The following is a 25,103-nucleotide window of genomic DNA, read 5'->3' as shown; positions in this document are numbered from 1 at the left end:
CTTCCTCTCTCTGTCTCTATTAATTTCTCTTAACGCATTGTCCTTTTCCTATATGAAGACCTACATAGCATATTCAATAGGGATTGCACCCAGTTCTCCAGATGGACATATCAGTTACTTCTATGGCTCCTAATGCACTATACTCTTTCCCTAGTCATTCGCTTGCTCTTTACATATATTTTGTTAAAAACTTTGGGTTTTTGTTTATTATTCCCATAAATACTTTTGTGTGCATTTTTTTTGCTTTTCTAATTCCCCCTGCACTTCTCTAAGGACCTTGCCATATTGAGCTCTCGGTATCTGCCATTTCACATCCCTGGACACTATGGGACAATTTAGCATGGCCAATCCACGCTAGCCTGCACATCCCTGGGCACTATGGGACAATTTAGCATGGCCAATCCACCCTAACCTGCACATCCCTGGGCACTATGGGACAATTTAGCACGGCCAATCCACCCTAATCTGCACATCTCTGGGCACTATGGGACAATTTAGCACAGCCAATCTACCCTAACCTGCACATCCCTGGGCACGATGGGACAATTTAGCACGGCCAATCCACCCTAACCTGCACACCTTTGGACTGTGGAAGGAAACCAGAAAATTCTTCTATTAGGATTATTCCACAGCACAACATCATGGGCCGAAGGGCCTGTACTGTGCTGTACTTCTCTATGTTCTATTAGCTTCTATTCTTTTGTTCCTCGCCTGCACATCCCTTCACATTCCAGAGCTTTCAGGCTTTTTGTCCTACCCTTTGCTGAAATGGGAACATATTAACCCTGTACTTTCACACCTGCCCCCTTGAATGTCTCTCTTTTCTCTGACACAGTTTTATCTGCTCTTCCCAATCCACTTGGGCCAAATTGTACACAAAATTAAACTTTTCTCTGTTTAGACATTTTATACCTGGCCTATCCTTATCCCAATCCATAACTACCATTAATCTAACTGAGTTGTTGTCACTGTCTCCAGAATACACCCTTTCTCCCGCCTGGGATGAACTGCTACCTGCTTTGTTGAGATTTTTATATGCTAGTTTAAAAAATATTCCTGGCTGAAACTTAATAAAATTTCACCCTCCCTCCCTTGCACACTTAACCTATGCAAGTTTAATATTTGTGTAGTTAAAAATCCTCTATTATCACTGCCTTATTGTTCTCACACTTCTCTAAAATTTACTTCAGGTTTGATAGTACCTCTAGATAAGTTAATCAACTGTTCAGGTACATCCCTAGGATAAGACCATAAGATATAGAAGCAGGAGTAGTCTGTTCAACCCATCAATTCTGCACTGCCATTTGATCCTAGCTGATATGCTTCACATTTAGGTGAAACTTGAAGCTGGATCATCTGGTCCACATCTAGGGACACAATCAGTGTGTCACAAGATCCTTTGGAACCTATAAACGCACCCAACAACATGTTCAAAGATAGTACGAACCGCCAATGCTGGATTCTGAGGTAACAAGGTGTGGAGCTGGATGAACACAGCAGGCCAGCCAACGTCAGAGGAGCAGGAAAGCTGATGTTTCGGGTCTGGGCGCTTCTTCAGAAAAACTGAAGAATAAGGGCCTAGAACTGAAATGTCAGCTTTTCTGCTCCTCTGATGCTGCCTGGCCTGCTGTGTTCATCCAGCTCCACACCTTGATATCAACAACATCTTCGCTCTTTTTAAAATGTTGATAGCCTACCTCCAAAATCATAACCATAAATGCTGCCAACACATACTCTAAATAACATTAGGAGCTTTCTATTAACCACGGAGTATGTTCTGGTTGGTTCTGTGGCCTCTTGTGGTGTAGTGGTAGTGTCCCTCCCTCTGAGCTTAGAGGCCCAGGGTCAAATTCCATTCGCGCCTGAGGAGGTTATAATATCTCGGAATGGGCTGGCTTTTGTAACATTGCCATTTGTTGAACATTGTAAATGAAGATGAGAGGGTGATTGAGTACATTTTATTGTGAGATAGGATATCAGCAACAATATTCAATGTTGATTACGATTACCTCTAAAGTAATGTTGCACTTCTTTTTCATTTCCAACAGAACAAAACAACACCAGTGATGACTTGTGAGTATTGAAGCTATCAAAATCCTTCAGTTCTTTACCTCTGAGACACAGTTCCAGATGGAGCTATGTTTATAAGTGCCTGCAAATTCAAGAATGCCAATATGATTATTGCTTTTACAGTAATGTCACATAACCTAAATACAAACACACCTGGTCGAAGAAAATCACCAAATTTGTGTTTATTTTCTGTATGACAAAGAAGTGGATGTCTTCTGGAAATGGTGATAGAAATAAAGAAATTTCTGGCAAAAAAATGCAGAATGGAGAGTGAAATACACAATGCTTATCGCAAGTTGTATTGCTCTAATAATTTCAGAGTGATCATTATTAAAATCCAAGTTGGCGCGTAGTCTCGCAGTTTTAATTAATAATTGACAGCTTCATAACCGCATGTATGTGGGTAATTACTTGTGTAGTGAAAGACAATGGTAAACAACCATTGACAATAGCTGCCAAGAAAATCGCTTAGGACGAAGCATCAGCCGACAATGAGCCCAGGACCTACCTTCAGGCAGAGCACACATGAAAGGACATGGCAGGTGGTTCAGTAATTAGAACTGCTGCCTCACAACGCTAGGGACCCAGGTTCAATTCCACCCTTGGGTGACTATCTGTGTGGAGTTTGTACATTCTTCCTGCATCTGTGGGGTTTCCTCTGGGTAGTCCAGTTTCCTCCCACAGTCTGAAAATGTGCAGGTTAGGTGGATTGGCCATACCTGTAGTGCCCAAGGGTGTGTAAGTCAGATGGATTTTCCTTTGGAAGTGTAGGGGGTGGGCCTCAGAGGGATGTGCTTTGGAGAGTCAGTGCACGTTAATGCTGAGCAGGTGCTGCTTAATAGCACTGTTGATGATACCTTCCATCACTTTACTGATGATCAAGAGGAGATTGACAGGACAGTAATTGGCCAGGTTAGATTTGTCTTGCTTTTTGTGCACAGGACATACCTGAGAAATTTTCCACATTGTTGGGTAGATACCAGTGTTGTTATTGTGCTGGAACAGCTTGGCTAAGGGAGTGGCAAGTTCTGAAGCACAAGTCTTCGGTACTATTGCCAGAACGTTGTCAGGGCTGGTAGCATTTGCAGTATCCACTGTCTCCAACAGTTTCTTGATATCATGTAGAGTGAATCGAATTGGCTGAAGACTGTTATCTATAATGCTGATACCACTGGAAGAGGCTGAGATGGATAATCCACTCAGCACTTCTGGATGAAGATTGCTGCGAATGCTTCATCCTCATCTTTTGCACTGATGTGCTGGGCTCTTCCATCATTAAGAAAGGGGACATTTGTGGAGGCTCATCCTCCAGTGAGTTGTCTAATTGTCCGCCACCATTCACAAATGGATGTGGCAGGACTGCAGAGTTTAGATTTGATCAGTTTGTTGTGGGATGGCTTAGCCCTGTCTGTCACTTGCTGCTTTCACTGTTGTGGTGTACGAGTAGCCCAGTTCAGCTTCACCAGGTTGATACCTCATCTTCAGGTATGCCTGGTGCTGCTCCTGACATGCCCTCCTGCACTCTCCGTTGGACCAGGATTGATTCCCTGGCTTGGTGGTAGTGGTTGAGTGAGGACTATGCTGGGCCATGAGATTACAGATTGTGCGGGAGTACAATTCTGCTGCTGTTGATGGTCCACGACGCCTCATGGATGCTAAAACTTGAATTGTTAGATCTGTGCAAAGCCTGCCCCATTTAGCACGGTGATAGTGCCACACAACATGATGGAATTCGTTCTCAACGTGAAGGCGGGACTTCATCTCCGCAAGGACTGTGCACTGATCACTCTTACTGATACTGTCATATTGCATATTTGGTGAGAATGAGGTCAGATATGTTTTTCTCCTCTTGTTGGTTCCCTCACCACCTGCCGCAGGCCCAGTCTAGCAACTATGTCCTTTAGGGCTCGACCAGCTTGATCAGTAGTACTTCTGCCGAGCCACTGTTAGTGGTGGGCATTGAAATCCCTCCTCCAGAGTATATTTTGTGCCCTTGCCATTCTCAGTGCTTCCTCTAAGTGTTCAACATTAAGGAGTACTGATTCATCACTGAGGGAGGGCGGCATGTGGTAATCAGCAGGTGGTTTCCTCGCCCTTGTTTAACCTGAAGTCATGACACTTCATGGGATCCAAAGTCAACGTTGAGGACCCCCAGAGCAAACACCCTCCTGACTGTATCCAGCTGTGCTTCCACCTCTGCTCGGTCTGTCCAGCCAGAGGGAAAGGACATATCCAGGGATGTTGATGATGGTGTACTGGGTCTGTAAGATATGATTCCGTAAGTATGACTATGTCAAACTGTTGCGTGACTAGTCTGTGAGACAGCTTTCCCAGTTTTGGCACTAACCCCCAGATGTTAGTGAGGTGGGCTTTGCATGGCTGACAGGGTTGTTTCTGCTGTTGTCTTTTCCGGTGTCTAAGTCAATGCCAGGTGATCCGTCCAGTTTCATTTCTTTGAGACTTGGTAGCGATTGGTACAACTGAGTGGCTTGTTAGGCCATTTCAGAGGGCAACTGAGAGCCAACCACAGGGCATATGTGAACCTGAAGGGCATTAGTAAACCAAATAGGTTTTTCCAACAATCAGCAATGATTTCGTGATGATCAGTAGAGTTTTAATTCCAGACTTTCTTTTTATTTATTGAATTCAAATTCCACCACCTGCCATGGTGGGATTCGAACATTAGCTGGGTTTCTGGAATAATAGTCTAGCGATGACATCACAAGGCCATCGCCTATCCTTGATTTCCCTTCATGTCCTGGAGTCTGGATTATAATATGGGGCAAATTAGTTTCCACTGAATACTGGACTCTCAAAAAGCTTATAACTGAGTTTTACTGTGTATTTACAAATCCCTATTGACTTGATTTTTCCAAGGAAAAGCAGCGAAAATGAAAAATTGCCCTGTTGCAACTGGAAGTTTTTTCAGCATCACAGTAGGACAGCTGCTTGTAAAATGGCCAATTTCTATGTGACTAAATTATTGAAGACTACAGTTTTGGCGAGGGTACTGTGCCCAATCCCATGCTCAGCATGCCTGTGTTTCTTATTTTTGATCCGATTTCTATAAAAATCATTCAGAAATGAATATTTGTATATATCTATTTTATATATAAAATCAGAATTCATGTTGGGTCATTGTTATAATCCTGCACTTTATTTTAAATGGTACATTAATTCTAACAGTTATGTATAATTACTGCAGAAATCATTAAAAGCATTGCTCTGTAAGTCATGATAGAATCTAGGTGTCATAAAGTTTAACCATTCTGTATAAAACTGAAAGCATTATCTTAGATATATTATATTTTTGTATGGTCTGCCTGGCCTTTGGTATCTTTGACTATATTTCATTTATGAGCCTGAATAGTGAATTGTAGAAGACTATTTAAATGTGAAGCCATCCGAATCAGTTCGAATAGTAATACTGAGCTCCCACGCCCTCTGGGGTGGGCAATTCCAAAGATTCACAATCCCTTGAATAATAAAGAAAACTTTCCTTCATCTAGGTCCTAGTTGTTTCTCCTTTATGCCCCCCCCATTAGATTGCCTCTTAGTTCTAGACTTCCTATCCAGGAGAAACATCTCACCTGCATCTACCCTACAACAAATATTGGGGAGGCGATGGTCTAGTGGTATTATTGCTGGGCTGTTAATCCAGAGACCCCAGATAATGTTCTGGGGACTTGGGTTGAAATCCTGCCATGGCAGATGGTGGAGTTTGAATTCAATAAAAAGAAAATCTGGAATTAACAATCTAATGATAACCATCAATCCATTATCGATTGTCGGAAAAACCCATCTGGTTCACTAGTGTTCTTTAGGGAACGAAACTTCCATCCTTACCTGGTCTGTCCTATGTGTGACTCCAGACCCACAGCAATGTGATTGACTCTTAACTGCCCTCTGGGCAATTAGGGATGGGCAATAAATGTTGCCTAGCCAGTGACACCCTCGTACTCTGAATGAATAAATGAAATATGACCTATTTTGCAGGTTTCAGTTAGATTATCTTCATTTTTCAGAACACTTGAGACCCAGTTTCCCTAATCTTTCTTCATTGAACAGTCCCGCCTTCCTGGGAATAAGTGTAGGGAACATGTGTTGCATCCCTCAATGGTTATAATACCGTTGGTAAAGTTAGGGGATTATAAGTGCACACAGTACTCCAGATGGGGTCTAGACAAATTTCTATACAATTGAAGAAAGACTTTGCTATTCTGGTCCTCAAATCCACTTTCAGACATGGCTAATATAACATTAGCCTTCCTAGCTGTCTGCTGGGTCTGCACGTTAGCCTTCAGTAGCATTATCGACAAGATCATCCAGGTCCCTTTGTATACCTACACTTTCTAATCTTGTTACCATTTAAGCAATACTCTGCACAACTGTTCCTCTTACCAAAGTGAATAACTTCACGTTTTTCCACATTATATTCACCCTAAGTTCATGCCCACTCATTTTATCTATCCAAATCCATTTGAACCCACTCTGCATCTTCTTCACAACACACGTTTATACCTAGCTTTGTGACATCTGTGAACCTAAAATATTACATTTTGTCCCCAAATCCAAATCATTGACATTTTTGTGAACAACTTGGGTCCAAGTACTGATTCTTGCTGGCTATGCACAGCCAGTGTGAGAATGACTCCTTATTCCTACTTCCTTCTTTCTGCCTTTTAATAAATCCTTAGTTCATGCCAGTATATTACTTCCCAAGCTATGTGCATTAAAAGTGCAAACCAGCCTCCTGTGGGAGATTTGTTCAAAGCTCTTCCAAACTCTATACTGTGCCTACTGACTCACGTTTGTCAATTCTGTTCACAATTCTGTCCACAAAAAACTCTGACAGGTGTGATAAACATGGTTTCTCATTCACAAATCCTTCCTGGCAATGCCCAATCAGATTGCCATTATCCACATGCTCATTTTTTTTTACATACTTTATAGTGGATTATAGCATTTACCCCACAAGTGATGTAAAGCTAACAATAACTCCCTGTGTTCTCTCTTCCTCCCTTTATAAATAGCAGGATGATACCTGTTACCTTCCAATTGTATGAACTGGTCCAGAATCATTAGAATTTTGGAAGATCTAGTTCTTCTAATCTATTGCCCTAGAAAACCATAAGACCATAAGACATAGGAGTGGAAGTAAGGCCATTCAGCCCATTGAGTCCACTCCACCATTTAAATCATGGCTGATGGCCATTTCAACTCCACTTCCCTGCACTCTCCCTGTAGCCCCGATTCCTTGTGAGATCAAGGATTTATCGATCTCTGCCTTGAAGGCATTTAACGTCCCGGCCTCCACTGCACTCCATGGCAATGAATTCCAAAGGCCCACCACTCTCTGGCTGAAGAAACCATTCTTAACACATTCCAGAAACTCATCGTGCACAGCATTAGCGCTCAGTCTATTCACACTAAGAAAGGCCTCGCAAAGGAGAGCCAAGTATTTGTTTTTGACCGCATGAGCAAGGGTGACAGTTTGAAATAATATCTGCCCAGAAGCAACTATATATGCCATCAGTGAGCATTAGTGTACTGAGAGGCAGTAAAACAGGTAATAGTTAGTGCCACAGAAACAGCTCAGAAATGCAAAATGCCTGCTGAAGATGGACAAAGTTAAACCAGGAGAAGTTTCTGTGATGTGGAATCAGTACTGGAATGAGGGGAAATCTGAGGATTTTATGATGCTGCAATCATTGAAACCAAAACATCTATAAGCTTCTCACAAACCTTTAAGGTCAAACTGAAAAGGGCATTTATTGGGGAAAACAGTTTGATGAGTTAATTGGTCATTGAAAGAAAGCGAGTTCAGTACTGTCTTCCTCCTCAAATATGAGATTGAATTAATACTTCTCGCTTGACTGAAACGCCTTCATTATATTGTACAAAATTGAGGTTTATAAATTTTATCCATTCATTTAAAGTAAGAAAATTAATCAAACCACATTTACCTTTCTAGCCCCATGCAACAGAAGACCGTAGCATATGAAAATCAAGATATATATAGCATACCATCTCCACATCTGAATAATGACATACCACAAGAAGAGATTTACGTCAACCTCAGCATGTAGCAGAACATATGCAAAGGCTTATAATAGTTGTCAATAGATGGCACCATTAAACTGGAAACCTTTAGAAACTGGAGCTTCCTATTTTTTGAAAGTTTGACATTAACTTAGTCATTTCACATGTATCACTATTAAGCTACAAATTACTATTGCATTTGTAGGCAATGACTATCTCCAATAAGAGACAATTTAATCACCATCCCTGATAGTTATTGATGTTAACATCACTGAATCCCCAACTATCAACATCCTGAGGGTTACCATTGATCAGAAACTCAACTGGACTCACCACATAAACACAGAGGCTGCAAGAGAAGGTCAGGGACTAGGAATACGGTGGTGAGTAGTTCACCTTCTGACTCCCCAAAACCTATCCATCATCTACAAGGCACGGCATGAGTGTGATGGAATACTCCCAATTTGCCTGGGTGGATGCAGCTCCAAAAACAGTCAAGAAGCTTGACACCATCCATGACAAAGCAGCCCGCTTGACTGCAACCACATCCATAAGCATCCACTTCCTCCACCACCCATGCTCACCACCAACCATGCTCAATTGCACCCATGTGTGCCATCTATAACATGCATTACAGGTCTTCACCAAAGACTCCTAGACAGCACCTTCCATCTAAAAGGACAAAAGAAGCAGATACATGGGAACACGAAGCCATTCACCATCCTGACTTCAGAAATCTATCACCATTTCTTTATTGGCACTGGATGAAAATGCTGGAACTCCTTCCCTCCCTTATTGTATTATGGCTCAACCCTCAGGTGGTCTGCAGAGGTTCAAGAAGGCAGCTCACCACCACCTTCTCAAGGACAACTAGGGACAGGCAATAACTGCTGGCCCAGGCAGCAACGTCCACAAACCAAATAACAGAAAATGAATGCTTAATGCATTTATATGACATTTGTGCTTTGTTCTCTGAGTGGAGGCATTAGCCCATTTAAAACCAATAATGGGTTTTTGATCTCTTGGTTCATTTGGTTTTGGTTATCTTCATCAGGACAGATTCTTCACGTATTTTTCACTAATAACAAATTCTCTATCTGCACAATAGCTATTTGATGAGTTAGCAAATGTTGTGACTTTTACTTGAGACTAGTTTTCTACTTCCTTCCTTTTGCTAAAAGATTAATTTCTGTTTGTGGATCAACAGGTGAGGCCTGCTCTATGATGGTGGGCCTTAAGCCACTAGGCATCTTTTAACAACTGTGCCAATATTGTCTTTGATCTCATGCAACTTTTAAGGCCAATGTAACGTTGGCATGTATTTCTGAGCAAAACCGAGGCCTCATATGCATCTAGCCCTTAAGATGCATTAACCATTATTATTGATAGTAAATGAGAGGGCTAGTTGTTTTGTATGGCAAGGATTAGCCTAAACATATATTTTAGTAATGAGGAAATGGGTCAGACTCATTTTATATGTCAGATGGATTCATTCAGTGTAACCTATGATACATTGCATATTCCTTCTTTGAAACTGTTTGAATTTTATTGAAGTTTGGGAAGAATTATTCCAAGTGCTATTTTCTTATTGGAGTTATATGCCATGATCTGTTAGTATTTGCTAAATTAACACATATATAATGCAATAGGAAAATGAATTTTATTTAATTTTACCCGACCAAAGCTCCACCTTAAAGGACTATGCATCCCATTAGTGAAAATAGATTTGATATTTCTGCTTAACCTACCTCCTCTCATCCCACTTTCAGACATTTCTCTTACTTCAGAGTTTGTTGTAAATTTAGAAATCAGCCTTCTACGACACTGTCTACACAACTGATTTCCATTTGTGTTCTGTGGGATTTCCTGTGTGTAAGACTGGCTGCTGCATTTACCTACACGGCAATAGTTATACTCCAAATAGCAGTACTCTCATGATTATCCCACTACATTAAGACACAGTCCCCAAGACAGGAAGTATAAAAATGGCAAAATTTGTTATTTTGAAATGATTCTTACAATTCCAAAATGATAGAAACTGAAGGTGAGATTATGTAAACCTAATTTAACTGTACGTAGAGTTTTCTGTGTTTCAATTTGTTTTATGTATTATCACATTAAGATCTTATTGTGCTGCATCTTCTGCTTAATTATAATATAGCAAAACTGACGATTTGTTACTAGTGTGGCTTTGATTTGATGTTCCTTATTTAATGCTGTTAAGAGAGTGTTCAATGCAATTAGTAATGACAATCTATTTGGCAGTTTGATTATTTGCTGTACTTTTCCAAGCTTTACGCAAACCTTTCAAATAAAATTTCTTAATAAATCTGGGACATTGCAACAATGAATATTGAATCAGACTATCTGTTTTTGCTTAAAGATCTTTTTCTCCTGATAGGATGGATCTTTAGAGCTTCATCCTTTGTAGTTGCTGTCTTTATTAGTCAGGAATTACTTTGCACAAAATCTTTCTATTCCATGAAAACAACTCTCACTGCTCAAAGCAAAATCCCTGCTTGATTACGCGATGGTTTCTCTCTACATGTTCCAGCATGCTTCATTTACCCCTGATGCTGTCAGCTTTGTCTCATATACTCAGTGAATTATGAGCTTCAACTCAGTTTGAGACAAATAAGTGTAAATGATAGGGTTTTAAATTATGGGTATAGGCTGTAGAGCCTAAGCTTACAGCCTTTGAATGTGGAAAATTAAGGGAGTGATCTAGATGAGATTTTTGATGCGATCATAGGTGTTGTTAGAATAGATAGGGTGAAACTACCTCCTCAAAACAATGAAATATAGCTCAAAATTAAAAAGGCCATTTGGGGATATTGTTACAAAACACTTCTTCACCAAGCGTACGGTGGAAATTTGGAACAGTTTCCCTTTTGATAACATGCCATAAGAAGGCATTGTTATCTATATAATTAGCCCACGATTAAGGTTGGTAAAGTTCTGCAATCAGCAATGAGTAATGAGACATTTAATGCATACGCCTACTATGGGACTTGAACCCGAGTAGGGGGTGCAGCCACTGCGCTGCTGGATAATACTTAAATCTAAAAGGCTGTTGATGCTAGCTCATTGAATTTCAAAACTGAGATTGATAGATTTTCATGAGGCAATGATATCAGAGTTTCGGTATTAAGGCAGGTAGTTTGATTAAGATGGAGATCAGACATGCTGTAATTGCATGACGGAACATGCTGGATAGCTGATTGGTCTACTGTGGAACTGTGGAAGAGTAATTTGATCAAACTGCAGGGTGTATTAATGACAATACTTGTCCCTGTTAAAACCCTGAAATCTTAAAAAGTGTCAATTCCCGAATCTCCTGTTCCAAACACCCACTACACACCCACAATCAATGCTTGTACCTAGTAAATGATGTCTTAACTTTGCCATTCGTCCACAGTCCCAGAGCTCCCCTGAATCAACTGAATAAACAATTGATATATCTTTGTATACCTACTTTATCTTACATGTAACGATGATGCCTCAATTTACATGAATTCATTTGTTTTTACGCTCTTTTTCCTCCTCTGCTGAAAATATTGACAACTTACTGGTTAAATTCCATGGGCAACAGTTAGTCTTAAATACTTAGTTATATAACAAGAGAAGCCTTGTTTATAAGATACAATCCAAACTTAATTTCAAGATCAAAACAAAAGCATAAATTGCAAGGAAAATTCAACAGGTCTGTCAATAATTATGGAGAGAAAGCAGAGTTTACATTTCAAATCCAGTGACCCTTCTTCAGAGTATAACTCAATCACTGCTACATAGATGGGCCCATGCTATATGACCAATGTGATCAGCGTTGGTTTTAACTTAATTTCCTTTTCACTGATGGTTGCGACAGCCACTTTTGTATCCTGATCTGAACAAAGAAAGATTCTCAATGCATCTTTCAGTAATTGCATTGAGACACTATCTGTTCCAGGATCCTGTGGGGATTCCTGTAAATTATATTCCAAGGCTATCTCAATAAGTGTCCCATTGGCACAATTGGCTTGGTCTTGCAGAGAGCATATTAGCAAAATAACTTTCTGTTGAGCAGCTTGCTCTATACTGGAGTATCACAAAAGACCCATGGATTTGTCAGTCAATTCATTTCAATGAATTGCTACTCCCAGGAGACATTAAAGGTTTTACTTTCTGATATATTTGTTCCGTTTGTACTGATTTGTTACATGAATATTGTGCAGTGCTCTGGTTCCCTATTTTTCTTTTTTAACTTTGACTGTGCATTATTATTTGGAATTAATCATTGATTCTGCACGTCAATACATTTTTTTTCTTAAGAAGTATCATTTTGGACTCAAAACGTTAATTCTGTTTCTCAGATATTGCAAGACCTGTAGAGTTTCTTCAGCAATTTCCGGCTTTTTTTTTACATTTGATGTGAAGACAAATGTTGTGGGTGTCTTATGTGTTCATTACAATCAATTTAAGGTACTCTTTTACTGATAATCCAACATGCAACTATATTTCATCACTGGGAAACCTTACCACAACTGTGTAATTTGCTGGTAAGACCATATCTGGAGTACAATGAACAGTTTTGGTCCCCTTATTGAAGGAAAGATATCATTCAACTGTAGGCAATCCTGTGAAGATTCACTAAGATAATCTCTTGTACAGAGGGCTTGTCTTATGAGAAAGGCAAAATAAGTTGGGACTATACACACTGGAATTTAGAAGAGTTGGAGGTGATTTCATTTCAATAATGTAGGATTCCTAAGGGATTGTTAGGGTAAATGCCAAGAGGATGTTTTCCCTGCTCCATAGGCGCAGAGGAAAAAAGTCTCAGAATAAAGAGCACCAATTTAAGACTGAGATGAGGAGGAATTTCTTTTCTCAGAAGATTACAGAAATTGGGACGAGGAAGGCCGTAAACTGCCTTTAACTCAAGGAGAGAACTTTTAAAATCAAGATGCTGGCAGATTGAGAGGCACTGGAGGTCTGTCTGTGACCTTGGGGATATTGGGGGACTTGGTACAAGCTAATACATGGGCAGCTAGAATTTTGAATGAGTTTAGCATTATGAAGCGTAAAATATGAAAGGCCTTTCAGGAGAGTAATCAAAAGTTGAGCCTGGAGATTACCAAGACCTGGATGAGGTTTCCAACAGGTATGTGATACTATTATAGAAATATGGTAACGGGCAATCAGTAATGATCTAGGAGCCCAGCTCAGGATCAAATAGAATACCAAAGTTGCAAACAACTTTTGAAACATTCATAAATTTAAAATGAAAGATAAAATGCATATGTGATTTTCTCAGGTGGGAGGGAGAATACATTCCAGTATAAACAAAATAAATATTTTGTAGTGAATAGGACTGAACGGTGTTAGATAAGTAATGGGAAAGGGCATTCTTTTCAAGTTTAAAGCCTGTTAAGAATAGACAAGCATTTCAGTTCTGTACCTTATAATCCAACAGATATCCTTTGACAGCTTTGACTGCAGCTTGCATTGCCATCAACTGGCAGAAAAGAGAAATCATGTTAATTTACTTATACACCAAACAGTTTTCGTTATCTTGGATTCTCCAGCATCTGCAGTTCTCATTATCTCTGATATAGTTTTCAAATATTTTAGTTTCTAAGTTTGTGTAAAAAGTGATTTTCAAGGTGTCAGGTGAACTATTTTCCTCTGTACATTAAATCTGGTATTCTTTCTTAAATTAAGACTGAGATGAGTATTCAAAATTTCTGAAGAAGAGTCTCTGCCCGAAAAGTCAGCCTTCCTGCTCCTCTGATGCTGCTTAGCCTGCTGTGTTCATCCAGTTCTACATCTTGTTATCTCAGAGTCTCCAGCATCTGCGGTTCCTACTATCTCTGACTATTCAAATCTTTACTTTTACTTGATAATAAGAAAATAATAATACTTTATTTATTACTGGAACAATACAGCAGTTGTTTTAATATTGTGTATTCTGTGTTGAGGATATATTTTGTTTACTCACTGTGGCAGCCTCCAGGCTGCTAAAACACAGATTGCCAACTTGGCCAAACAGCAAGGGATGCTGGGTACATTGGCCAAGTGAAACTCTGAAGTCACAAAACCCACACACCAGACACAGTGCAAACACAGCAGCTAGATGCTAATGATACTAGCATGTGTAAAAGGCAACAGGCACCCCCAACAACATAGAACATAGAACGTTACAGCACAGTACAGGCCCTTCAGCCCTCGATGTTGTGCTGACCTGTCATACCAATCTGAAGCCCATCTAACCTACACTATTCTATGTATGTCCATATGCTTGTCCAATGATGACTTAAATGTACCTAAAGTTGGCGAATCTACAACTGTTGCAGGCAAAGTGTTCCATTCCCTTACTACTCTCCGAGTAAAGAAACTACCTCTGACATCTGTCCTATATCTTTCACCCCTCAATTTAAAGCTATGCCCCCTCGTGCTCGCCGTCATCATCCTAGGAAAAAGGCTCCTCCCTATCCACCCTATCTAACCCTCTGATTATTTTATATGTTTCAATTAAGTCACCTCTCAACCTTCTATTCGCTAATGAAAATAGCCTCAAGTCCCTCAGCCTTTCCTCATAAGACCTTCCCTCCAGACCAGGCAACATCCAAGTAAATCTCCTCTGCACCCTTTCCAAAGCTTCCACATCCTTCTTATAATGCGGTGACCAGAACTGTACGCAATACTCCAGGTGCGGCCGCACCAGAGTTTTGTACAGCTGCAGCATAACCTCCGGAACTTGATCCCTCTATTAATAAAAGCTAAAACACTGTATGCCTTCTTAACAGCCCTGTCAACCTGGGTGGCAACTTTCAAGGATCTGTGTACATGGACACCGAGATCTCTCTGCTCATCTACACTACCAAGAATCTTACCATTAGCCCTGTACTTTGCCTTCTGGTTACTCCTACCAAAGTGCATCACCTCACACTTGTCTGCATTAAACTCCATTTGCCACCTCTCAGCCCAGCTCTGCAGCTTATCTATGTTTCTCTGCAACCTACAGCAGCTTTCGTCATTATCCACAACTCCACCATTCTTAGTGTCGTCTGCAAATTTACTAACCCATCCTTCTACGCCCTCATCCAGGTCATTTATAAAAATGACAAACAGCAGTGGACCCAACACCGACCCTTGCGGTACACCACTAGTAACTGGTCTCCAGGACGAACATTTCCCATCAACTACCACCCTCTGTCTTCTTTCAGCAAGCCAATTTCCGATCCAAGCTGCTATATCTCCCACAATTCCATTCCTCCGCATTTTGTACAATAGCCTATTGTGGGGAACCTTATCGAACGCCTTGCTGAAATCCATATACACCACAGCAACCGGTTTACTCTCATCTACCTGTTTGGTCACCTTCTCAAAGAACTCAATAAGGTTTGTGAGGCATGACCTACCCTTCACAAAACCATGCTGACTATCCCTAATCAATTTATTCTTTTCTAGATGATTATAAATCCTATAAATATCCGCTAAACAAAGGGCAGGTCCAGACAGAAAGGCACTGAGTCCTGTTACACATAGAAACTTGACAGTTGCATGCCAACAGAATGAAAACCGAAAGAACAATGGATGCTATAAAATAAGAATAAAAACAGAAGTTGCTGGAAAGGCTCACCAGGTCTTTGGCAGCATCTATGAAGAAAAAATCAGAGTTAATTTTTCGGGTCTGGTGACCCTTCCTCAGAACAGTTCAGGTCGCTGGACGTGAAATGTTAACTCTGATTTTTTCTTCACAGATGCTGCCAGACCTGCTGAGATTTTCCAGCAACTTTGTTTTTATGCCAACAGAATGATTGACTCTTGTTTCAATCCACCTAACCTGTGCATCTTTGGACTGTCGGAGGAAACCAGTGCACCTGGAGGAAACCCACACAGACACGGGGAAAATGTGCAAACTCCACACAGTCGCCCAAGGGTGGACTCAAACCTGGGTCTCTGGCGCTGTGAGGCAGCAGGGCTAACCGTGCCTCATAGAGTCATACAGCATGGAAAGAGACCTTTCAGACCAAACACACCGACCATGTTCCCAAACTAAACTAGTCCCACCTCCCTGCACTTGGCAGATACCCTTCCGAACCTTTCCTATTCATAAACTTATCCAAATGATTTTTAAAATGTTGTAACTGTACTTGCATCCACCATTTTTTCAGGCATTTCATTCCACATACGAACCACTCTCCTTAAAAAATGCTCCCTAGTTTTAAACTCCCCTGCCCAGGGGAAAAGACCCTTGTAATTCACCTTATCTATGCCCCTCATGATTTTAAAAGCCTCAATAAGGATACCCCTTGACCTACATTCCAGTGAAAAAAGTCCCAGCCTTTCCAGTCTAATTTTGTATCGCAAATTCCTTGCAATATCTTAGTAAATCTTTTCTGAACCACGTCCATGCGTCAAATGGCGACTGAAATGGGGAACTGGATAATGATGACGAAGTCTGTGTTAATACACTTCTTTGAAGAGTTAAAAATTCAGTAAATGAGAGAAAGAAAGAGAAAAAAAATGAAAGGGGAAATGAAGAAAAGTGAAAAAAAAGTCCAGTTATAAACTGGAGTATATTTTTATTCGATATTTAGTCAATGATCACTTCTAAATTAGTTACTTTATTCTTTTTCCAATCTCATTAAGTACCAATACATGCTAACTTATAGTTAATGAATCACTTGTACAATTAATTTCAATCCATATTTTTTTAGTGTTAATTTCTTTAAGATTAACCCCTCTGCTGAATTCCTTTCTCTTCCCATGCAATGACATAATTTTGCACTCTCTGATGAAGGGTCTAGGCCTGAAACGTCAGCTTTTGTGGTCCTGAGATGCTGCTTGGCCTGCTGTGTTCATCCAGCTCCACACTTTGTTTTCTTGGATTCTCCAGCATCTGAGGTTCCCATTATCACTATCAATAATTTTGCACATTCTGTTTTAACAGATCAGCCTGAAAACTACCTGAGAAATGATTGCAAGTTGTGGGAATCTCAGGATAGAAGTCTAAGGCAATCTTCTGATGACAACTTCATCAACTTATCATGAATAAATGTGTGTGGATTTTTCACTATAAACCACAGAAAGTTCTGAAAAATCTTTGGCTATCAATCTGAAACATCAACACTGCTCCTGCCTCCCTCCATGCTAACTGGTCTACTCAATCTTTCCAACCCTTTCTACTTATAATTTCAGTTATACAGCATCAGGAATATTTAGCTTTTCCATTTCTCCTCACGCTAGCAACTCTCTTCAGCACTTGCTAAAGTCAAGTCGGGTGGAGTATGGCAGAAGGCGTCGTGCCAATATAATGTAGCAACAAATGAACAAGTGAGATGCTTTTCTATCAAATGCACAATCTGTAACAAGGAACCTGTTTTCTGACACAAGAAGGAACTACATGGTACGTGCAAATTTATTATTACAGTGAAGGCTATTTACATAATGAGTAATAATACTGCAAAAATTCATTGAAACTTAGCTGGACAAGAAGAACAACTTGTGGGAGGGTCCTTGAGCTGGCACAAGGCAGAAAGAAGGCCAACATATGTGACATGTCTTGATTACTTGGGGAGCAAAAAAAATGTTGGTAGTCATTATCAGTTGATGATGTTGTTAGATTTTAGAAATGGGTACAGAGAGAGTGAATAACTAAGGTCGGTTTTCCCAGGGTAGGGGGTTCCATACTAGAGGGCATGAGTTTAAGATGAGGGGAAAGATTAAAAAGGGACCTGAGGAGCAACTTTTTCATGCTGATAGTGGTGCACGAATGAAACAAGCCGACGATGGAGTCTTGTACACTTATAACATTTAAAAGGCAGCTGGATGGGTACATGAGTGGGAAGGGTTTAGAGGGATATGGGCCAAATGCTGGCAAATGGGACCAGTTCAGTTTAGGATATCTGGTTGGTGTGGACATGTTGAACAGCAGGGTCTATTTCCATGCTGTGCACCTTTACAACTCCAAGTTGAAATAGTCAAGTGTAGAAATTGGGAAAATACCGATAGCCTTGATGACACACTTTCAGGCCACAAGCCACAAAAAGAAACTAAAAAGAAGCCAAAACAAAGCACCCAGAGAGATAATGATGTAATAGTCTTATCTCTGGAAATAATAATGTTTCTGCTCATAATGGGAACAAGAACAAAAGGGCATAGATCTGAAATGATCTGCAAAAGAGGAACAGCTGAAGTGAGAGAAAACCTTTTCACTCAGTTAGAGTATGGAATGCCCTAACCTGGAAGTGTGGTCGTGGCAGGTTCGGTTGCAGCATTCAAGAGGGCATTGGATGATTATTTGGGTAAAAATTATGTGCAAGGGTATGGTGTAAAAAGGAGATTGGCACTGGGTAATAAAGCTCATTTAATGAACCTGCCCGCAAGATGGGCTGAATGGTCCCTTCTGCACCATCGCACTTCCATGATCCTGTGATGTTGTTTCTTGGCAAAGCTGGTTGCTCCTTTCAGCTGAGTTAACAAGGAGCGGAGCTGGGTGAACACAGCAGGCCCAGCAGCATCAGAGGAGCAGGATGGCTGACGTTTCGTTCATTTCTGAAGATGGGTCTAGGCCCGAAACGTCAGCTTTCCAGCTCCTCTGATGCTGCTTGGCCTGCTGTGTTCATCCAGCTCTATACCTCATTATCGCAGATTCTCCAGCATCTGCAGTTCCTATTATCTCTGCTCCTGTCAGCTGGTCCTGTTGAACCCCTGTTTCTGTAAAATGATCCTTTTTCCTGTCATGTGCTGAACTGTACACCTAATATAATGGCAATAAAATATGGAAACCACGTAACACCTATTTATGTTTAAAAATAAACTATATTTCAGGGCATATTTCTGTTTCTTTTGCGATGTGTTTATTGTTATACTCGTTTCCCACACATTTACTACCAAATATCTGGCCCGGTTGAAGGTGTGGTTTCTCAACTGACCACCAGGAGGCGTTTACTAATCCTCTTTAATAAATCGTCTCTAAACCTGCTCTCTGGTCTGTCTACATTCTGGAGTAATTGAGTTAGAAACTCCTATGATCTCCATATTAGACTTATTAGCACATTACTGCTGTTGTGACAGTGTCACCCATAATTGTCTTAAGGCCCTATACAAGCCTGTAAATCTTATCAGAACATACGACCTTTTTCACAACAACTTGTTAAACTTACTGAGATGTGAAACATGGCTAGAGGGCTAATATAATTGGAGAGCGGCAAAACCAAAGGATGTGGTGACAGCATTGGAATCAACTGGCAGCAAATGCTTCCAATGGCCTAACAATCTAATATTTAGCTAGTGATGCTAATTCTCTTGTGCGGCTCCTCCATGGAACAAGAGATCCCAGGTTTAATTATTGTCCTGAACAAAGATACTTGATTATGCTGAAGTCATTATTGCCACCATGCTGAGCACTGTAACATGGTGGCAAACAATTGGATTAGTAATCCAGTAATAAACACATAAAAATGCTGGAAATATTTAGCAAGTCTGGTACTGTCTGTGGACAGAACACGTTAAATCTAATATTTGGGTTGTGACCTTTCTAAGGTAATCCAGATTTATGCTCAACATCCTCAGTTCAAATCTCACCACAGTAATGAGAAGAATTTAGATACAATTGCTCAGTAGATCTGGACTCAAATGGTCATCACTTCAGCTTGTCATAAACCCGTCTGGTTCACCAATGTCCTTTAGCAAAGAAAGTTTCTGTCCCTACCGGAACTAGTCTACATTTGACTCCCAAACCATAATATGATTGACTCTAAAATGGTCTTGCAAGTCACTCAGTTATTGATCCCTCATTAGAGGGCAATTAAGAATAGCTATGACAATGGTGCACATACCCCTAGAACGAATTTTTTAAAACTAGGGAAACACAATGGTTACTGTACTAGAAACAGAAAGTGCTAAAACTCAGCAGGTCTGGCAGCAGCTGCAGATGGAATAAAAGAGTCAGAGTTCTGAGTGCAATATGTTTTGTCTTTATAACTGAAAAGATGTGGAAAATGGCCATTCTTATGATCGATATGACAGGTCGGCACAACATCGAGGGCCAAAGGGCCTGTACTGTGCTGTAATGTTCTATGTAATGTTCTATGTTCTGTTCTATGTAATGTTCTATGTTCTGGTCTATGTTATGCCAATAACTGAGGGAGAGGAGGAGCAAGTAGAATAGATGGTCAACCTGACCAAAGTAAAAGATTGAGTAGTAGAGGAGGGAGGGTTATGTAAAATAAGTGTAAATATCAGCAGTAAAAAGGAAAATAGTTGGTCCAGTCTTCTAAGAGTAAAACCAAAGTTGAAAATGAGATATGGCCAGGGAGGGTGGGAGACATAAGAAAGATAGAGTTCAGACATCATAGTCTGAAGTTGTGGAACTCAAAATTGTGTTCTGCAATGTATAAAGTGCCTAAATGGAAATTAGTGTTATTCCTCCAGCTTGTGCAATGATTTGTTGGAACAATAGTAGGCCAAGGACAGGCATGTTAATTTGGGAGCAAGATAGTTTCTTGAACTGGCAAGCAACTGCAAGACAATGGTGATTTCTAGGACAGAGCAGATGCGTACCACAAAGTGGTTACCCACTCTCTACTTGGTCTCACTAATGTAAATGCATAGTAAGCAGTAAATGAAATAGATTTAATAATGTACAACACTATTCATAAGGAGTTTTGAGGCCTTGAACAGGGAGGAGGGAGGAGGTAAAACCCATCGTTTTCAAACATCCTTTTAATTCTGAAGGAAATACTGGCCTTGAAATATTAACTCGGTTTGCCTGAGTTTCTCCAACACTTTCTGTGTTTACTTTCAGCATTTGTAGCATTTTACTTTTATACAGAAGCTATTTTGACCTCCAATGATAATGTGAACAATGACCCGTTAATCAGTATTTTTGAGTATTGGTGATGAAGGAAGAATGCTGGAAGGAGACCCTGGGAGAACCTTTTACTCTCCATTTGCCCCCTATTTCACTCCAGTGATTCTGTGATTTAATATTGCAATGGAGTCTTTTAGATTCATCAGAAACTTGGATTAATACCATACCTGGTGGACATTTTTAAGAAATCCAGCAGCCCCTTGAGCTTTGCATCGAAATGTCAGTCAATATTATCCACGATTGCCCTGAATCAGAGCTTGAAGCCATTAGTCTTTGAAGTGAGAGTATGACCATTGATGCCGTTAAGTGAGTTGTAGTCACTTTTGTGAGAATTTGTTATGACAATTCATTGTGGATAATAAATAGGTTGAAGTGAATTACATCATCCAAAAGGAATCCACCCAGTTAATACTTACAACATGAAAAGGTGAGGTTCATGGATGATTTTTTTCAATTTATTGACACTGCTGAGTTGCAACTGGTTTCATTTTCTAAACTATTTCCAGGAATATGGACATTGCTGCCTATTTATTGCCCATCCCTGAGGGAATGGTGATGAGTCACCTTCTTAACCTATCGCAGTCCATGCGATCCATGGTAGGGATTGACCCAAATGCTGTCACTGGAGTTGAACTGAAGTGATATTGCACAGGGATTTATCAACATATAATTCTGTAGTCTGACACTGAAATTGTAGAATCCAGTAAAAGATACACTGGGCTGTCATTGCATTATATGGTAGAGTTCGCAAGGTACAAATAACATTGGAAACTTCAGCACTGAATTTTGAAATTGTTCTTCTGACCTTCAGAATTTGACTGTTATCTAGTATGTAGATTTTATGAGAGTAGGTTGCTTTGCTTGTCCTATTTCTCCCCTCTGCTCCTAAAAGCACTTATACAGGCTGGGCTTGTTATACATAGGCAGTGGTAATTTGGTGTTGTGCACAAATGACTTTCCTAATGTATGAGCCTGGATAGTGAGCTTCAGCAGGCCATTTGACACAAGTGGGCATCACAGCAAAGCTGATTCACTCTTTACCCCATGTCCAATCAGGGAGTGGGCGGGGGTTTGAGGTAATGGGGGAATAGGAGCAGAAACCTGGCTGTGTTTTCCTCCACCTAAAACTAAAGGATACTAGTTAGAGCACTCCTACCATTCTGGTTGTTGAGAGTAGACCACTCAACAGAAATGGAGGGACCAAACTTGGTATCTTCCTCAGCATCCTTTACCTCCCAGCAAAATTGTTAAAGTGTGTGGTAGGAGTTTTGTTCAACAGTGAGATGTAAGGAAAGGTTTTTTGTGGTGCAGCCTCTGAGCTGGAAGGTTTGAGTTCAAATACCACCAGTGTTATAACAGGTTGATTCAAAGCATATTTTTGGAACTTGGTTTTATTCATTCACGGGATGTGAGTGTTGCTGCACAGTATTTATTGCCCAACCCTAATTGCCTGGCAGGGCTGCAGGGTTAAGAGTCAATCACATTGCTGTGGGTCTGGAGTCACATATAGGCCAGACCAAGTAAGAACCACAGTTTCTTCTTCCAAAGGACATTTGTTTCCAACAACTGACAACAGTTTCATTGTCACCATAATTTTAGATTTTTAAATTGAATTTAAATTCTACCACCCTCCACGGCACAGGCATCCTGCAGAACACTGGGGAATAATTGAGGAAATCGGTTCAAGCTGGAGAGTATTGCAGGGCGAAAGAACAAGGGAGTGGGATTAATCGGGTAGTTTTACCAAGGAGCCAGCACGGTGGAGATGGGCCGAAGGTGCTACTTGGGCTCTGAAATGCAGATTTCTGCTGTCCTCCACGCAGCCAATGTACACGAGCAAATGGGGTTCACTGTGGGCGTGGACGCAATCTTTACCTGACACCGCAGGCGCCGAGGTGGAGTAATGCAGACAAATGTGACTTGTTATATGCAATATATTTCTGTTTGGAAGCCAATGAGATGAGCAGACGGGTGTCACATGGCTGCTCCGAGCGGAGGGAACAAAGTAACGGAATGTGGTTACTGTCACCAGCTCCTCTCTCTCTCTCTGTTTGCACGTTTAGAGTTCGCTGCGGTTTCAGAGCTGCGAAGTTCGATGGAATTTAACAAGCGACAGAAAAGGCTGTGCCACTTCGGATCATCCTGAGAGAAAGGGAGGCAGGGTGCTGAATTACCTATTTATCTTTCATTTTTTTAAAAACTTTTTTTTATCTGGAGGGGTGAAGATAGAGAGCGCATTCGCTGGTGGCAACGAAAATGTTCTCTCGCAAGAAAAGGGAATTGATGAAAACGCCTTCAATATCTAAGAAGAACAGAACAGGAAGTCCTGTACCGCTAAGCACATCTGTAAGTTGCAAGCATCCTCTCTCTCTCTCTCTCTCTGTGTGTGTGTGTGCTTCTGAAGAATGTATTTAAATGATCTTCGGGGAGGTTGCAAAATTTACAGCGCTGGCAGACTTAGCTGTCAGGGCAAGGCAGGTTCTGAGCGGAAAGTCTTGAATTGATGAAAGCTTAGCCCAGATCCTCACCAGCGCCGTTTGAAATATTTAGACTGTGAAATATTTAGACTCCACTGATGTTCATTTAACCGCGTGTGACAGAGGCGAAGTGGTCTTTAGTGAGATACTGTATCTGAACCCCACATATATGTATAATCTGTAATTTAACGATCGTGACAAGTTTGAGACAAGGATGCTGAGCAAGCGAAGCACGGGAAAAAGTAGTTACAGTCCTTACACTATAGCACTGAGGGGCAAGAAAACGAAATCAAAAACTGGCCTGGACGTGTTGCCCAATCGCCCAAAGGTATGGCTTACGGTAGGTGGAAGAATGTTGGGGAGATAAGTTTATTTGTGTTTACAGCAATTTTACAATATATTAGCTTCCCCAGCCCGCTCTGTCAACCCCGTTATAAATGCTAACGTTAACTCTGTAACTTGGATTGAAGTCTTAGGGGTCAATACTGAACCTCTTTGACTTGGCAGTGATGGGATCAGTCACACTAACAAGTGACTCAGGGGGAAGGAGTGGTGGCGGGCGGGGGGTGGGGAACAGTGTCTCCTCACGGTTACCATCACCAGATGACACCGGAGGTGACTGGAAACCTCAGAGCTGGCGTTCATATCTGTGGTGGCACTGCCCAAGAGTTAGACACCAGCAAAAGGTTTCGAGACAGGAACATCAGGTGATGTTTCAGACAGTACCAGCAGCCAATGGCACGCAGCATCTGGCGCTGACAGACCACCACAGCGTTTAACTCAATAGCACCTGGCCAAGTGGGTGGAGTCTGTTCAGCAGAAGCATTTTTAAAAATTGTTTTTGGCGTTTCACCGACAGTGCTGCATTGATGACGAGGGCTGCAATGCAAGTGTGTGGGTGATGGCAGAGTTTAGAGGGAAATTGAAATGAAATTTGAATTTAGATATTTGAATGTTACAATAATATCACATATATATGTTTTTAGAAAGTCACTGAGTAATAAATTGGAACTGTTGGAGGACTGTGCATGCCCATGCCATACGCTACATATTTAATTCTTTAAGCTGTTATGATGTGTACTATTTACCAGAAGGGAAGGAAACAAACGCAAGATATGGACTATAGGAGGAAGTAGATTTGAGTGGTCATCGTACTGCCATGTCAACCATATGTCCTTGGTCTGACTATACATTCACAAAAGGTATTAGAAATTTGACAACAGGATTATTGTTTGTATATGTAGATATTTTGTATTTTTCTTTTATTGAGTTGAAAGAATCAATTTTATCATAGGTCTAAAGGGGAATTCGGTGCTGTAGCTCCTGTAGCTCAGCAGTAAGATGCCCTGCCAGTAGAAATTGCCTGGCTTTACGTTCCTGTTTTGCCAGATTGTGACTGAAATCAAATTGTAGCTATTTTAGAAGTCAACCTGTTCAACCGAGGAGAGGGGTGCGATAAGCTTGTGGTCCAGAGGTAGTGTCCCAGACTCTGAGCATGGTTTCCTGGGTCCATGTCCCACCTGCTCCAGAGGTGTGTTATAACATCCCTGAACAGGTCGATTTTAGGGAAACTATTTTTAATCACATTATGACATACCTCCAGTAGAGGTGGTGGGACTTGAACCCAGACTATCTGGCCCATGGGTAGGGACAGG

General features: G+C 40.8%; 2 protein-coding genes across 5 annotated transcripts in view; both read left to right on the top strand.

Annotated features, from left to right (window-relative positions):
• Positions 1–10,371, top strand: part of LOC125466034 (protein jagged-2-like) — a 44,101-nt gene extending 33,730 nt beyond the window's left edge. For both annotated transcript variants that reach the window (XM_059638506.1, XM_059638505.1), the window contains 2 exons: positions 2,049–2,073; positions 8,045–10,371. In XM_059638506.1, the coding sequence (XP_059494489.1) occupies positions 2,049–2,073; positions 8,045–8,159 (140 nt within the window). In that variant the 3' untranslated portion in view covers positions 8,160–10,371. The remainder of the gene's footprint in view (positions 1–2,048; positions 2,074–8,044) is intronic.
• Positions 10,372–23,013: 12,642 nt separating this feature from the next.
• Positions 23,014–25,103, top strand: part of LOC125466060 (rho GTPase-activating protein 45-like) — a 178,509-nt gene continuing 176,419 nt past the window's right edge. The window contains exon 1 of one of the 3 annotated variants that reach the window (XM_048560184.2): positions 23,014–23,317. In XM_048560184.2, coding sequence (XP_048416141.1) covers positions 23,228–23,317 — 90 coding nt within the window. In that variant the 5' untranslated portion in view covers positions 23,014–23,227. Of the gene's footprint in view, positions 23,318–23,421; positions 23,789–25,103 lie in introns of those variants that run through there. The other 2 variants (XM_048560183.2, XM_048560182.2) reach the window with 2 other exon arrangements.

The sequence above is a fragment of the Stegostoma tigrinum genome, chromosome 30 (assembly GCF_030684315.1).
Source record: "Stegostoma tigrinum isolate sSteTig4 chromosome 30, sSteTig4.hap1, whole genome shotgun sequence".
In the NCBI taxonomy this organism is placed as follows: domain Eukaryota; kingdom Metazoa; phylum Chordata; class Chondrichthyes; order Orectolobiformes; family Stegostomatidae; genus Stegostoma; species Stegostoma tigrinum.
Note: the sequence above shows the minus strand (reverse complement) of the source record. Positions and strands in the feature narration are given on the sequence as shown.